The sequence below is a fragment of the Odocoileus virginianus genome, chromosome 1 (assembly GCF_023699985.2).
Source record: "Odocoileus virginianus isolate 20LAN1187 ecotype Illinois chromosome 1, Ovbor_1.2, whole genome shotgun sequence".
In the NCBI taxonomy this organism is placed as follows: Eukaryota; Metazoa; Chordata; class Mammalia; order Artiodactyla; family Cervidae; genus Odocoileus; species Odocoileus virginianus.
In genome coordinates this window covers 35,157,027-35,173,551 of record NC_069674.1, presented here as the reverse complement: position 1 = coordinate 35,173,551, position 16,525 = coordinate 35,157,027, and the positions used below count along the sequence as shown (strand labels likewise).

The following is a 16,525-nucleotide window of genomic DNA, read 5'->3' as shown; positions in this document are numbered from 1 at the left end:
AGTTGGACACAACTGAGCAACTGAACTGAAACTGAACTGAACATTAGTGAACTTTACCACGATTTTTTTTTTCCTTGACTCCACTACACAGCATGTGGGATCTTAGCTCCCTGATCAGGGATTGAACCCATACCCCCTGCATTGGAAATGCAGGGTCTTACTAACTGGACCTCCAGGGAAATCTCTTACCAAGATTTTTTTTGATCATCCTTCTTTCTCATCTCTTACAACATCTCCTAGATTTTTTGCTTTCTATTTGTATAACTCCTTGAAAAATATGTGTCATGGTGGGAGTTTATGCCATGAGTCTTCTGAGCCTTTGTAAAGTGCCCTTGAGGCATATCTACAGGCCAGGCCAGCTCTCTCTGTCTTGGCAAGACAGGGTTCTCTAAAGAAACAGAACCAATGGGCTATGTTTAGGACCAACAGGAACTGGGGAGGGTATGGGAGAAAAGAGGGATCGATTTGAGAGAGATTCAGGAGGATCTGAGAGAGACCAATAGGATCAAAAAGAGAGAGAGAAAAAGATTTATTGTGAGGAACTGACTTGTGTGATTATGGATCTGGCAAGTCCCAAGACCTTCAGGGTGAGTCAGCAAGCTGGACACTCAGAAAGAGCCAATGTTTCAGTTCAAATCTTAAGACAAGAAAAAAGTCACTCGCTTGGAAGGCAATTAGGAAGAATGTTTTTACTCAGTGGGAGGGTTTATTTAGGCCTTCAACTGATTTGGTGAGGCCCACCCACCACCAAGTTTTCTATTAATATATGTAGAGTTTGCTTTTTAAAAAAAAAAATTTTTGGAGTATAATTGCTTTACAATGTTGTGTTAGTTTCTGATGTGCAGCAAAGTGGATCAGCCACACACATACATATATCCTTTTTCTTGAATTTCCTTCCTGTTTAGGTCACCACAGAGCATTGAATTGAGTTCCCTGTGTAGGTACGGTAGGTCCTCACTAGTTATCTATTTTACATGTAGAAGTGTGTGTATCAATATGTCCATCCTAGTCACCCAAGTCATCCCACTCCCGTCTCCCCGTTGGTATCAATACTTTTGTTCTCTACGTCTGTGCCTCTATTTCTGTTTTGCAAATAAGTTCATCTATATAATTTTTCTAGTTCCCACGTATTTGCACTAATACATAATATTTTTCTCTTTTTGACTTCACTCTGTATGACATTCTCTAGGTCCATCCACATCTGTGTAAATGGTAAAATTTTGTTCCTTTTTAGGGCTGAGTAATATTCCTTTGTGTATATGTACCATATCCTGTCTATCTATTCCTCAGTTGATGGACATTTAGGTTGCTTCCATGGCCGGCTGTTGTAAATAGTGCTGAAGTGAACATTGGGGTGTGTGTATCTTTCTGAATTATGGTTTTCTCCAGATGTATGCATAGCCATGAGATTGCTAGGTCATATGATAGTTCTATAGTTAGTATTTTAAGGAATCTCCATACTTTTCTCCATAGCAGTTGTATCAATTTGCATTCCCACCAACAGTGTAGCCAAGTTCCCTTTTCTTCATTCATTTATTGTTTGTAGAATTTTTGATGATAGCCATTCTGATGGGTACGAGGTGGTACCTTATTGTAGCCTTCATTTGCATTTTTCTCTAATAATTAGTGATGCTGAACATCTTTTCCTGTTTGTTGGCCATCTATATGTCTTCTTTAGGTCTTATGTCTATTTTTTAGTTGGATTGTTTCTTTCTTATATTGAGCTGCATGAGCTCTTTGTGTATTATGGAAGTTAATTCCCTGTCAGTTGCTTCCTTTGCAAATATTTCTCCCATTTTGACGGTTCTTTTTGTTTTGTTTATGGTTTCCTTTGCTGTGCAGAAGCTTTAAAGTTTCATTAGGTCCCTTTTGTTTATTTTTGCTTTTATTTTCATAGGGTTTGCTTTATGATATTCTGCTTTAAGTTTTTACATTTACATTCATGCCTCAGATGACTGAACTATTTCTTTCCTTTTTTTTCCTTTCAAAACTTTACTTTAAGAGTTTTGATATTACAGTTATGCTTCCCTGGTGGCTTAGCAATAAAGAATCCACCTGCAATGCAGGAGAGGTGGGTTTGACCCCTGGGTTGGGAAGATCCCCTGGAGGAGGAAATGGCAACGCACTCTAGTATTCTTAACTGGGAAATCCCATGGACAGAGTTACCTGGTGGGCTACAGACCATCGAGTCGCAAAGAGTCAGACACAGCTTAATGACTAAGCACGCACACGCAGACTTTGGACTTATTAATTACTCAGTTTTCTGTTTTTTTAATGCATCTTTGCTTTTACCTTTATTTGTGTTCTCTGGTTGCCTGAAATTCCCACCTCCCTGCTACCAGTGTTTTTTTGGTCCTGTAGTGCTTAAAGCTGGGACTCCCAAACCACCAGTAATGCACTGTTCAGGGGTCAGGGTCGTACAGTCTCTCCCTGTAGGAGGGAGGTGGAAATCGATGGTAGCCAGGGTTGAAGGTGCACGTGGGGAGAAATAGTGGGCAAAAACTGCAGTCACCGTCTAGGAAAAACAGCCCCTAGTGGGTGGGGCAGGTATCTGCTCTGTTGAGTGGGATAGGCTCTGAGTCATGAGCATGAGGCTTTGGTGGTGGTGGTTCAGTCGCTCAGTCATGTCCAACTCTTTATGACCCCACGGACTGCGGCATGTCAGGCTTCCCTGTCCTTCACTGTCTCCTGGAGTTTGCTCAAACTCATGTCCACTGAGCTTTGGTGGGAGAGCCTAAAGCATCTTTGTACATTTTGTTCAGGTGGGTTAAGTTTTCATGAAACAAGTCAGGATGTGTCATGAGTTCAAATTCATACTCACCATATGTATCAGCTTTTCCTTAATTTTGGTAATGGCTTATCTTAATTTTTTATCGCTATTTGGGGAGTTTATCTGTATCTGTTTCTTTAAGGAAATTTTTGAAATGCTGTCAGAGGCTTGGGTGGGAGTAGCTGGCCAGGTGCTACTTTGCACCTGGGATAAGGAATGGGCAATAGAAAGATGCTTGAGAGGTATTTAATCTCCTTTGCCAACAAAAATAATCTCAAAACCTGTGGCACTTTTTAATGTAACAGTAAACCTGTAAATTATAAATCAATGTGAAGTGTTTTATTAAAATTGAATTTGCAGGACCTCTGTGGTTGTTGCTTCTATTTGCTACTGTTTCCCTCTCTTTGGTACCTCCCCTTGCCTACCCCCTCCCCCAGCTGTGTCTGTAAATATTTTACATAATATTGTACATAATTTAAGTAATCTCTCCTTTTCCCTGCTATGCTACGATTTGGATTTTCTTGTGTGGAAATCTAAATGAGAATGTCTCTGAAAAGCTTCTCACTAAACTCTGTCTGCTGTTACGATGTACTTGTGTTTTCACTGGTCTTTGTTAGGTACCCACAGTTTTGTTAGGTGAAGTTCAGAACAATGAATAGGCCTAAACCCTGCTTCTATGGATCTTGTGATCACCATGGGATATTGGGAAGAAAGAAAGAGAGGGTTATATTGGATTAAGTGGCGGAAATTGTCCACCTGAATGGCATATCTTGAAGATTGGTCAGGTTATTCCATATGGCTGGAAGGAAATGAAAAGCTTATTTGCTTTTCTCATTCTCTCCTCCCGCCCCACTCTCTATATTCTTATCGCTTTCCCAATATAAAATAAATGATGGGAGTTGATCCTGTTTATGGTATGTGGCTTAGGGCATGGAAACCTTCACCTTATTTTTTTTTCCTCCTTGAATTGAACATGAAATTCTGATACTACAGGGCAAAGGAGAGACCAGGGTTTATGAAGACTGCATATCTTGTGAATCTTAAGTAGACCTCTTCAATTATTAGAGGCTCAACTTTTTCTCACTTCTCTAGGCAAAGTATTGACAGGGGAAGGAGCGTGGTTTTGAGAGACAAGTCTTAGTTCAGTAGATGTAAAGTTTTGAAAAGAATGTTGAATAATGGCTTGAAAATGTATAAAATACAGTAATTCTATAATAAATGAAATAATTAATTTAGAAAACTTAGAAAATATTGGCAGTAGCCATGGTAATTTTTTTTTTTTAAACTTTCTGGCTGCCCCATGCAGTTTGCTGGGTCTTAGTTCCCCAACCAGAGATTGAACTCACACTCCTTGCATTGAACGTGCAGAGTCTTAACTACTGGACCACCAGGAAAGTCCCATCACAGTAGTGATTTTTAATTGCCGCCTTCTATAATGTTCACAGCAACCCTGCGATGGAAGTCCTGTTATCACTCCCAGTCTATATGTGAAGAAAAAGCTTAGGAGGATGACCAGTTTGATGTTTGTTTTTCTCATTTACATGTGTGTATGCATTTCTTTAGTAACATTTGGATCGTGCAGAGCAGGTTTTTATGACCTACTTATTCACCTAGTAAGACATTTTGAGAACCTTCCCCTTTCTTATCAAATCGTCTTTGAAAACAGATTTTAAGGTCGGTGTAATATTTAATCTTGTGAAATTTGTTTAACCCGGGGTTTCTTGACCTTGGCACTGTTGGCATTTGGGGAAGGAAAATTTTTTGTTCTGGAAGATTGTCTCATCCATTGTAGAATGTTTAGCTTCATCTCTGCCCTCTACCCACTAGATATCAATAGCATTTTCTCCGCCAACTCAGTTGTGACAACAAAAATGTTCCCAGACATTGCCAAGTGAGTGAACCGGGGGAACAACATTGCCTCCAGTTGAGAACCACTTATTTAACCATATGTATTTTAATCTTTTAAATATAGTATATACCAATGAGTAGGCTCATTGAAATTTTCTGTCTGTATGAAAAAGTAGACTTACATCATCTAGAATACATTTACGAGCTCCTAATTTTAGCTACTTGTTTTTGATTAATATGTTTTAAGTAATAGCAGTATTGCTTGAAAGTAAAAAACTTTAACAGCATTATTTGCATTCATATAAGAGTGTAATTGCTTGTCTGTCACCAGTCTGATGGAAAGGCATAGTGGGAGCTTTGACCACAGTTGTTTTATTGTAGATGAATTCCATTATCTTCATGTCACTTTCTTAAAAAGTTTGGTCATTGAGGCAGCTATAATACCTTGTGTTATAAATGGAAACTAGAAGTTACTCTCTTGGCTTGTTTATGTAGTTTTCTTGATATGTTTTGGCATTTTAGAAGGATATATGAAACCCGCTTTCCTACCAGATGGTCATCTTTTTGTGTAAATAAAATCATCCTTTTGTAATAGAGCTATACCCTATAATAGTTAATAGTTGCATTTGCCCTTTTATGGAGGTGGCATTCAGTTGGGAAGGACACAAATACAAAATCAATAAAAATCCTTATTTCCTGATAAATTTTGAATCTTACAGTTATTCTTTTTTTGTACAGTTTTTCTCATCATAAATCTTTTTTTGTGGAAAAGTTTAAGACTGATATGACATAGGTGGAGATGTCCTTTATTGGTGACATTACAGTTTCAAATAAATGTATATGCCTGATAATATATATATTTCTTAACTCTATATTGTTGTTAATAAAGTTGATACAATTCCTGTTGTAGTACAGACTTCTATTCCTTAAAAATTTGTTAGTTGTATTTTTTGAGACATCAAATTATGTGTTTTGATTGACTTACAATATAATTTCAATTATGGTAATTATAATTCTTGAGAAAATGTTCTAGAGGAGGAAAGCCTTTATACCTTCAGACCAATGGCTGATGATTGATTTGCTTTTTATTAACACTTGGTTTTTTCCTGTGGAAGTTCAAGCTGCTCTTTTTTTTAGACAATGAGAATTTTGTTTTGTTTTTGAGGATGTTAGTGTTCCCTATTTTGTCTAGCTTTAAAACATTGGATATTTATTAAAAGGAATTTGCCCCTGGTCAGATGTAGTTGATGACAAGAGGTCAACGCACCCATTCATCTTATTAAAATTCCTAGGGGTTCAGCTGAGGTCTTTCTCTTTGGTGAGTCTAGCTGAGATGAAGGCATCTCCATAGAGTGAGATTGTAAATTGTCTAGGAACACTCCACTGGTGATACTTTTCACTGGCTTAACTTGGATTTTGTAAACATCTCATCTCACCCCTCTTGTATATCACTATTGTTTTGTGGAAAAAGGAAAAGAAAAAAAAAACGAAACAAGACAAAATTGTATTTTAACAAAGAACTGATAACTGATAAGAAATAAAATTTTGAGTTCTAGATTCATAAAAACCATAGAAAATATAATGATCTTTCTGTTAACCGCTGAATTCATATGACATTTTTTTTTTTTTAAAGTAAAATTCAGGTCTTCATTTAGACTGTCACATTGTACATAAACTATACTGATGTGTGAAAGATGTGGTTAGAGTTAAAACAGGATGAAAAATGCCGAACAGTTTTTTCTTGTACAGAAAACTTAAATTATCAGATGAAAAGTACAATATTCTTGTTGGTTATGTAATTCTAAGTTAAGTGATGGGATTTTCTCTATGTACATTTACCCTGTGGTGTTAGTAACAAATTGTTAAATCGTTTTTGAGGCAGAAATCTGTAATTACCTTAGTCTGTTGTCCCAAAAGTGACTTTTTCACTTTCAATTCAAAACTAAGTAAAAATGACCATGATAAGAAATTTATTTTCAGATGCTTTAGAATCCTACAGGATGATCTAAAGGACTTGTCTTTAATTAAAAGTGTTACCCACTTAGTGAAAGTCCATGTTATTTGAGGAATTGATTCTTTTTAAAGAAAAGCTTCAGATTTTTCTTGTATGAGTAAATGTCACTCTGTTCATCTCTTCGCTTAACTGCAAGTCAGGACTTGTACTGTTCCTCTAGGTTGTCATAGAAACGCAGTTAACTGTCATCTCAACTCAGACTGTTGATGGTTTTATTTGTAGGCTTGCAAGATTATTAAAATTTAACAAAAATTATTGATTTGCTTTTTATTAACACTGGGTTGTTTTCTATGGAAGTTCAAATTGCATGAAAGTCTTTTTTTTCTGTTTAATTTTTTTTTACAGTGAAACTCTATATTAAATCTACCTGATTTTTAAAATGTCTTTTATTTAAAATGTGATATATAGTCTGCAGCAGTAGAATAACCTCTGCGAATTGTGTTTTTGAATCACTTTCCATTTTCTTTGTTTACAGCAAGCAGAAAACACCTTAAAAAATTCACCTTTAGCCCGCTTTTAACTTAACATAAAAGATACCTGTCAGAAAAGCATGAAATGCTACATCAAGTGCCTAATATTGGAGTTTTCATTTTATTTATGGCTTTTGAAGCCTAGCACGAATGCTTCAGTGAGCTGTGCTGTGAAAGTATTTATTTTTGTATACTTATGTGAGAGAAATTATTTAGTTTCCACTTATGAATAAGACAGGCAAACCTTATTTACAGTAACTTTATCTAATGGTCCGTGGTTGAGTGCTTTTATGCAAAATAGTCCAGAGGCTAGAATTAACTTTTCACATTGGATGCACATTTGATGTCCAGACTTGAACAACATGTGGCATCTTATTATAAAGACTAACATTCAGGATTCAATTTGTATTTAACGCAGTTACTTCAGAATGCACACATCATGCCTTGGCTACATTTAGTGTTAACTTTGTAATGATTTCTCTTTCTCGCTTGTATTAGATATATAAGTAGAAGTGTTTATTTGTTGCTTTTTGTAATTTTTCTATTTCTAGATTTTTTAAAGAGTAGGTTGATTAGCTATTTGATATTTTAACAACAGATCCTTTTTGGACATGTGACAACTCATTGGGTTGAGGCGATTATTGTTAGCACATTTTTAAAGAAGGGTAGGGCTTATTTTAAGGACCTGTGCACATGTTACTTCCTTCTGTGGCTATTAGTTCTTGGAGTTATTCTTAAAAAGTTAGTAGGTAGTCCATCTCTGGTTTTACCACCCTTTTACTAAATCAACAACTAATAGCTTGTGTATACTTGGAGAAGAAAATTTAAGACAGTTCATCAGTAGACATGGAATATTGATTTTTTTATTAAACTAGGTTTATTGCTCTTAAAATTTTATTACTCCTCTTGTAGCTAGTCTGCATGATGCCCCCCGGTGATTCTCACCTCTTATTATTCCTGCCTTTATTTCCTCCCCTCCCATTGAATCATGGCCGGTCTGCATGATCAACATCCAGGAGTACTGTAGAAGCGATGGCATGTGACCACTGAAGCTCGGTCGTATATAACATTAGGGTTTCCACTGTGTGTTCTCTTTTACCACTCACTCTGGGGGAAGTCTCCTTTGCCATATCCCAAGGACATTGATGCAGTCCTTTGGAGAAGTCCAGGAGACCAGCGACTGAAGCCTCCTGTAAACACCCAGCGCCAACTTGCTACCCATTTGAGTGAGCCACCTGAGAAATCATTATTCTAACCCCAGTCAAGTCTTCAGATGCCCAACTCACACCTTGCCTGCATCCCCAGAAGAGATCTTGAATCTCAGGCACCCAATGAAGCCACTTTTGTATTGTTTACCCACCGGAACTCCATTAAATAGCACATATTTATTGTTGTTTTAGGGCTTCCCAAGTGGCTCAGTGGTATAGAATCCACCTGCCAGTGCAGGAGACAGAGGTTTGATCCCTGGGTCAGGAAGATCCCCTGGAGAAGGAAACGGTAACCCACTCTAGTATTCTTGCCTAGGAAAGCCCACGGACAGAGGAGCGTGGCAGACCTACAGTCTGTGGGGTCACAAAAGAGTCAGACCATGACCTAGTGACTAAACAGCAGCAGTATTGTATTAAGTCAGTAAATGCTGGAATAATATCCATCTATCTATAACCAATGTACCTGCTAAATAAATACATTTTACACATTTCCTGTTGATCACAGTTTGTAGTTTTTTGTAGGCATAAAAATCTTGGAGGTGTCTATTGTGATTTGTAGTGTAATTTTCATAGGCATTTGGGGTAGTATATTAAATGAGGCATTGATGTTAGAGCATTCATAACTGAATTTGAATTTTAGCTTTGCTTTCTATCCACTATGTATCTTAATGAAATTACCTAAAATTTCTGATTATCAGTTTTTACTGAAAAATCTGTAAAATGGGATAATGATATTTAACTCACCATAATCTTTTTTTTTTTTAAGTCAGGATGAAATGAGATATCTAGTGTTAAGTCTATAGCATAATGGTTGATATATCTCATCCTTCCAGTTTATCCACAAATGAGCTCCTTTCCATGTGAAGTAGGTCTTTGCCCCAGGGATGAAGATTTCTGTAGCCATCTAAGTTCATGGTCTCAGTGTGATTGTTGATCAGTATTACAATCTTTAGAAAGTCCAGTACTTAACAGTCTACAAGTCATTTTTCTTTTATGTAATTTTCTTTTTACTGTGATGTGCCTAGGTGTGATTTTCTTCATACTTATGTTGCTTCAGTTTGCAAAGCTTCTTAATCTTGTGGGTTGATGTCTTATGAGTTTTGGAAAACTCTCAGTTGCTTCCTCTGTAAGTATTCTTCCTGTCCCTCCTCCCTCCCATTTTTCTATTTTCCTTATCCTCGTGGGACTATTTTGAAAAATGTTAGACCCTTTTTCACTGTGTCCCACATATTGCACATAATTTTTTATGTTTTCCATCCATTTTCCTTCCCTGAGCTTCTCTTTGGATATCTTTTGACCTGTTTTCCATTACTAATCCTGTCCTCTGCTTTGCTAATCTTCTGTTGAACTATAATATTGAGTTCTTAATTTCAGGTATATTTTTCAGTTCTAAAATTATTTGATTTTTTTTTTTTTTTACAGATTGCAGTTTTATGTTGAAATCTTTTTATCTATTTCATTCATCTTTTTAAAAAAACATACTTTATAATAATTAAAATAATTATATTAAGGTCCTTTTCTGCTAACTCCAGTATCTAGGTCATCCATGGGTCTGTGTTTTCGTTTTGTTTAACACACTTTTTTTCTCCTTGATGTTTAGTTATTTGGTCCTGTCTTGTGGCACACCTGGTAGTTTTTGTTAATTGAATTCTTAGTACTGTAAGTGAAGAATTGTTGAAGCCCAACAGTATTCTTTCTCTAAGGAGCCACCCTTTCCCTTACTGGACAGATAGGCTGGGGGTTGCGTACCTTACTCCAGTCAGGGAATGAATTGAGGCAAAGCTCGACAGAAGTTTTGGGCAGCTATCTGTGTTTGTGTCCTGGAGACCAGGAGTCCCAAATGAGAGGTTTTGGTATTCACCAGGACCTCATCTAATTTTCTTCCTAACATGTCAAGGCAGCGCGTTTGCATTTTTGAGGCTTTCTGTTTAGCCTTTTTTATCTCCTACCTTATGTGGTTTTGGAAATTAGCAGTTGTGTTTTGGGGAAAAGTGGCTGTGTAACAAACTCCCTTCTTTGCCTCTCTTCTACCGGGTATTACCCCATCAGGCCTCCAGCCCCCACAAGTACCAGAAAGTGAAAGTGTTAGTCACTCAGTCCTACTGGATTCTTTACAATCCCATGGACTCTTTTCAACCCCATGCACTGCAGCCTGCCAGGCTCCTCTATCCATGGAATTCTGAAGGCAAGAATACTGGAATGGGATCTTCCTGACCCAGGGCTTGAACCTAGGTCTCCTGCCTTGCAGGCAGATGCTTTACTCTCTGAGCCATCAAGAAAGCCCAGAAGGTTGCTGTTTTCCACACTCTCAAGCGTGGCCATCTTTCTAGGCAGAGAATCTCAGCCTCCTGTTGATAAGCGCCTCCAGGAAGAAAATGACTGTAGAATGCCAGCTGGCCTCTCCATGGTTTCTCCACCACCTTGGAATCATACTTCTAGTTCAGACTGCCTCAGCAGCCCTTTAATTGATGCTTTAGACTGATATTGCTCTATATTTCATTAAACATTCCTAGGTATTCTGGTTGGGACCATCAGTGTACCAACTACCCAAATGTTAGCTGGACGGTGAGGACCACACAGTTATCTCTGAAGGAAGTGATGAGTAGACTGTTTTTGTGGACTGCTCTTCTGGCCGGTTTTATTCTACCACAGTTGTCACTGTATGCATATTTCCTTCTCATTGTATATCGATGCAGTAAAATTAATATTTTTCTGAATCATTGTCTTAATTTTTATAACTAATCTTGATTTATTAATTCCTGGCCTTTATAGACAGTCTAGATTCCAAACTTTGTAACTCTGAAGATTAAGGATGTCTTATGAGGCTATATCAACAGTGAAATTGAACATCTAAAGTTAGTAATAACATATATAAAAGATTAAGAACACTTTAATGCATAAGTAGGTTTATTCAGATGAGAGTCAGCAGTGTATATTCTATGATAAAGTAAGTAATGATATCCATTCATGATTTCTGTTATTTAAAATTAATATTAAAATATTTTTATCTGAAGAGTAAGTATGTACTTTGCTTTATATAAAATTTCTGATTTTCTTTCATTTTAATTTTTATAATTTTTCCAAATAAAATCAGATATTCTCAAATCTGACAAAAATGCTTGCAATCTTGAAATACAGAATTTGTGTCTTTTGGAAGTTTTATGTACTCCTGTCTCATTGCTGTGTTTTATGTCCACGAGGGCACATTGACAAGTATTTTGCCTATGCACCTTTTATTGGCTTTTGTCTGAATAGTGGGACAGACGGTTTTGTATTTTCTCAATATGCTAAAGTTGATTACTGTCAACAGAAGGTATATGTAGTCCTCTTTCCAGCTTCCAGATTTATTCTGCCTTTGAAGTTGTAGCAGTTGATAGGCCAGTTGGAAAAAGGAAACATTAAAATCTTAACCCTTAGCTGTAGCTGTGGTTGTTGACAGTCATTGAGGGAACCGCCTGTGGTTCCACCTTACAACATGTGTTTTGAGTCTTTGACTCTTTCAGATATGTCCTTGAGGGCTGTCCTCTCTGTTTTCCGTGCAGGAAGAAGAGAGTGAAGAGGAACCCAAACTGAAGTATGAAAGGCTCTCCAATGGGGTAACTGAAATCCTCCAGAAGGATGCTGCTAGCTGCATGACGGTCCATGACAAAGTAAGGTGGCCTGTGAAGGATGCTTCTGTAACTCGCTTCTGTTATGTGTTTGCTGATGCTTTGAGGTCTGATGCTTCGGGTGGTGGTTTTTTACAGTAATTGTGTCTCCCTGCCACTCTTCCTCTCTTCTTTCTCACCAGTGAAAAACTCAAACAACAACCAGAGGTATTATATCAATGTACTTGTACACACACACACACCACCCATGGCCATAGTGTATCAAATAGAAGAGGATGATGGTTGTGAAAGATCTGGAGCAAGTGATTCTCAGTAACTCTGGCACTTAATTCCTCAGATCTTACGTAGTAGAGTAGGAAATTGTTAAGATGAGAAATATTCTGGAGCTCATTGCTTTTGTAAGAGTAGATTGGAGGCCTTAGGAATCAATAGAAAGGGCCCAAATTATTTTTTATGTATTATATGAATGAATAAATATATTCCACATCTCAGTCTTCATTATAGAAAAGCCCCCCACCAACTTTTTGAGTCCAGACTAAGTACTATACAGGATCCTTTTCCCATTATAGACCAAAACAATCCAGGACATAATTAGAATATTAGAAGCAAGGCATTCTGATCATTGCTCCCTTTTCCCCATGAGCCCTATGAGTGAGCCTTGGTACCTCCACTGCAGGCAGGCACCTGGCTCTGATCCATCTCTTGGCTTTATCCCCTTGTTACTAGCAGTATTGCCTTGTCTATCTCCTTGCCTCTACCCAGTTCCCCTTTATTACAGATTTCATTCTGTTATAAATAGATCCTGCTTTCAGCATGCCAGCAGGACCTGTGTTTTCTCTATTGTTTTTCCAGAACACTTTCCTTCAGCCCTGTTTCATCTCTCTACCCTTAAGGCCACATTCTGGAGGCTTTATGTCCATCCCTGGAACTTGAAGATATTTTGGGCCAGCACTCTTAATCTTTTTATCCTTCAGGCTTTTGTGTTTGTCTTCCCACTAACCCTGTTTTGTGACTTGATGGATCCCTGATCTCTAATCCATTCGTTTTCTTTTCTGTCTCTGTCAAGTGGTCAGCCATTCTAACTTAAGTTTACCAGCAGATTCAATTCTCTAATGGCCCTGCTCTCAAGGATGCCCCACACCACCCGCTTCAACCCCACCGCCCCAGCTAAACTCAGCTTAGTCAGTGCTTTAACAACAAGATCACCCGCCATGTGCTGGTACACCTTGTGTGCGAGGTGTGCATGTCACCTAAAGGGCTGATATTTATTTGTCCTTCATTAGCTCTTTCATCCCCAATCCGCCTTTTCAGCCACCATCCCTATACTCTCAGATGATGATGTCATTTCTATTTCATTAAGAAAATGGAAACTATCAAGCATGATCAGCCTCAATTTCTGACTGTTTGCCCAGCTCATCCTTCCCCTCCGGCTTATGGTCCTTTTTGGCCACATCTGTCATTCACTTCATTTCATCCCTTCTCTCCTAGCAATCCATGCTGTATGATGGAACAGACATAACTCTAGCCTCACGTAATCACTGATCTACTTTCTGATTCTGTAAATGAGCCCATTTTTGATATTTCATGTTTTTGTTGTTGTATAGTCACTGAGTCATGTATGACTTTTTGCAACCCTATGGACTGTAGCACGCCAGACTCCTCTGTCCTTCACTGTCTCCCAGAGTTTGCTCAAATTCATGTCCACTGAGTCAGTGATGCTCTCTAACCATCTCATCCTCAGCCATCCCCTTCTCCTTTTGTCTTCAGTCTTTCCCAGCATCAGGATCTTTTTCCAATGAGTCTGCTCTTCACCTCAGATGGCCAAAGTATCGGAGCTTCAGGTTCAGCATCCCAGTCCTTCCAGTGAAGGACTTTCAGTGAAGAGTATTCACTATACAGTGAAGAATATTCAGGGTTGATTTCCTTTAGTATTGACTGGTTTGATCTCCTTGTTGTCCAAAGGACTCTGAAGAGTCTACTTCAGCACCACAGTTCAAAAGCATCAATTCTTGGGAGCTGGTAGCTCAGTCAATAAAGAATCCACCTGCACTGCAGGAGATCTGAGTTTGATCCCTGCTTGAGAAGATCCTGTGGGGAAGGAAATGGCAACCAACTCCAGTATTCTTGCCTGGAAAATTCCATGGACAGAGGAGCCTGGTGGGCTACAGTCCATGGATTTGCAAGAGTTGGACACGAATTAGTGATTAAGCCACGTCCTTCTTTATGGTCCAACTCTCACATCCATACATGACTACTGGCAAAACCATAACTTTGATTATACAGACCTTTTTCATCAAAGTGATGTCTTTGCTTTTTAATATGCTATCTAGGTTTGTCATAACTTTTCTTCAAAAGAGCAAGTGTCTTTTAATTTCATGGCTGCAGTCACTGTCTGCAGTTATTTTGGAGCCTAGGAAAGAAAAGATGTCACCACTTCCACTTTTCCCCTTCTGTTTGCCATGAAGTGATGGGACTGGATGCTGTGATCTTAGATTTTTGAATGTTGAGTTTTAAGCCTGCTTTTCAATCTGCTGTTTCACCCTCATCAAGAGGCTCCCTAGTTCCTCTTCATTTTTCTGCCATTAGAGTGGTATCATATGCATATCTGAGGTTACTGATATTTCTCCCAGCAATCTTGATTGCAGCTTGTGATTCATCCAGCCTGGCATTTCGCATGGTGTACCCTGCGTATGAGTTAAATAAGCAGGGTGACAATATAGAACCTTGATGTACTCCTTTCCGAGTTTTGAACCAGTCCATTGTTCCATGTCCGATTCTAACTGTTGCTTCTTGACCCACATAGAGGTTTCTCAGGCAGGTATGATGGTCTGGTGTTCCCATCTCTTGAAGAATTTTCCAAAATTTGTTGTGATCCACACAAGGGCTGGGGGGCTCATCTTTCATTGTCATATCTTTTTGCTTTTTCATGCTGTTCATGGGGTTCTTGCAGCAAGAATACTGGGGTGGGTTGCGATTTCCTCCTCCAGTGGACCACGCTTTGTCAGAACTCTTCCCTATGACCCATCCATCTTCTGTGGCCCTGCCCATTGTGGCTCATAGCTTCATTAAGTTACACAAGTCCCTTCACCATGATAAGGCTGTGATCCATGAAGTGGGGATCAGTTCTGTTGAGTTCAGTCACTCTGTCGTGTCTAATTCTTTGCGACCTCATGGACTGCAGCATGCCAGGCTTCCCTGTCCATCACCAACTCCTGGAGCTTGCTCAGACTCAACCTTCATCGAGTCAGTGATGCCATCCAACCATCTCATCCTCAGTCATCCCCTTCTCCTTCTCCCTCAATCTTGCCCAGCATCAGGGTCTTTTCCAATGAGTCAGCTCTTCACATCAGGTGGCCAAAGTATTGGAGTCTCAACTTCAACATCAGTCCTTCCAGTGAATATTCAGGACTGATTTCCTTTAGGATTGACTGGTTGGATCTCCTTTCAGTCCAAGGGACCCACAAGATTCTCCCAACACCACAATTCAAAAGCATCAATTCTTTGGTGCTGAGCTTTCTTCATGGTCCAACTCTCACATCCATACATGACTACTGGAAAAGCCATAGCTTTGACTAGATGGACCTTTATCAGCAAAGTAATGTCTCTGCTTTTTAATACAGTGTTAAGGTTTGTCATAGCTTTTTTCCCAAGAAGCCAGTGCCTTTTAATTTAATGGCTATAGTCACCATCTGCAGTGATTTTGGAGCCTAAGAAAATAAAGTCTGTCACTGTTTCTATTGTTTACCCATCTATTTCCCATGGATTGATGAGACAATATGCCATGGTCTTTGTATTTTGAATGCTGAGTTTCAAGCCAGCTTTTTCACTCTCCTCTTTCACTTTCACTTTCATCAAGGCTCTTTAGTTCCTCTTCACTTTCTGCCATTAGGCTGGTATCATCTGCATATCTTAGGTTATTGATATCTCTCCCTGCAGTCTTGAATTCATCTTGTGCTTCATCTAACCCAGCATTTTGCATGATGTATTCTGCATATAAGTTAAATAAACAGGGTGACAGTATATAGCCTTGACTCCTTTCCCAGTTTGGAGCCAGTCCCTCATTCCAAGTCTGGATTCTGACTGTTGTTTCTTAGTTCAGTTCAGTCGCTCAGTCATGTCCGACTCTTTGCAATCCCATGGACTGCAGCATGCCAGGCCTCCCTGTCCATCACCAATTCCCAGAGCTTGGACATCAAACTCATGTCCATTGAGTCGGTGATGCCATCCAAACGTCTCATCCTCTGTCGTCCCCTCCTCCTGCCTTAAATCTTTCCCAGCATCAGGGTCTTTTCAGATGAGTCAGCTCTTCGCATTCAGTGACCAAAGTATTGGAGTTTCAGCTTCAACGTCAATCCTTCCAATGAACACTCAGGACTGATCTCCTTTAGGATGGACTGGTTGGATCTCCTTGCAGTCCAAGGGACTCTCAAGAGTCTTCTTCAACACCACAGTTCAAAAGCATCAATTCTTCGATGCTCAGCTTTCTTTATAGTCCAGCTCTCCCATGGCTGGACTGGAAAAACCATAGCTTTGACTAGATGGACCTTTGTTGGCAAATAACGCCTCTGCTTTTTAATATGCTGTCTAGGTTGGTCGTAACTTTCCTT

At 38.9% G+C, this 16,525-nt stretch overlaps 1 protein-coding gene across 3 annotated transcripts in view; it reads left to right on the top strand.

Moving 5' to 3' along the window:
* VPS41 (VPS41 subunit of HOPS complex) overlaps nt 1–16,525 on the top strand; it is a 197,682-nt gene that overhangs the window by 27,102 nt on the left and 154,055 nt on the right. For 2 of the 3 annotated variants that reach the window (XM_070466633.1, XM_070466630.1), the window contains exon 3: nt 11,853–11,960. In XM_070466633.1, coding sequence (XP_070322734.1) covers nt 11,853–11,960 — 108 coding nt within the window. Of the gene's footprint in view, nt 1–905; nt 942–11,852; nt 11,961–16,525 lie in introns of those variants that run through there. The other variant, XM_070466639.1, reaches the window with a different exon arrangement.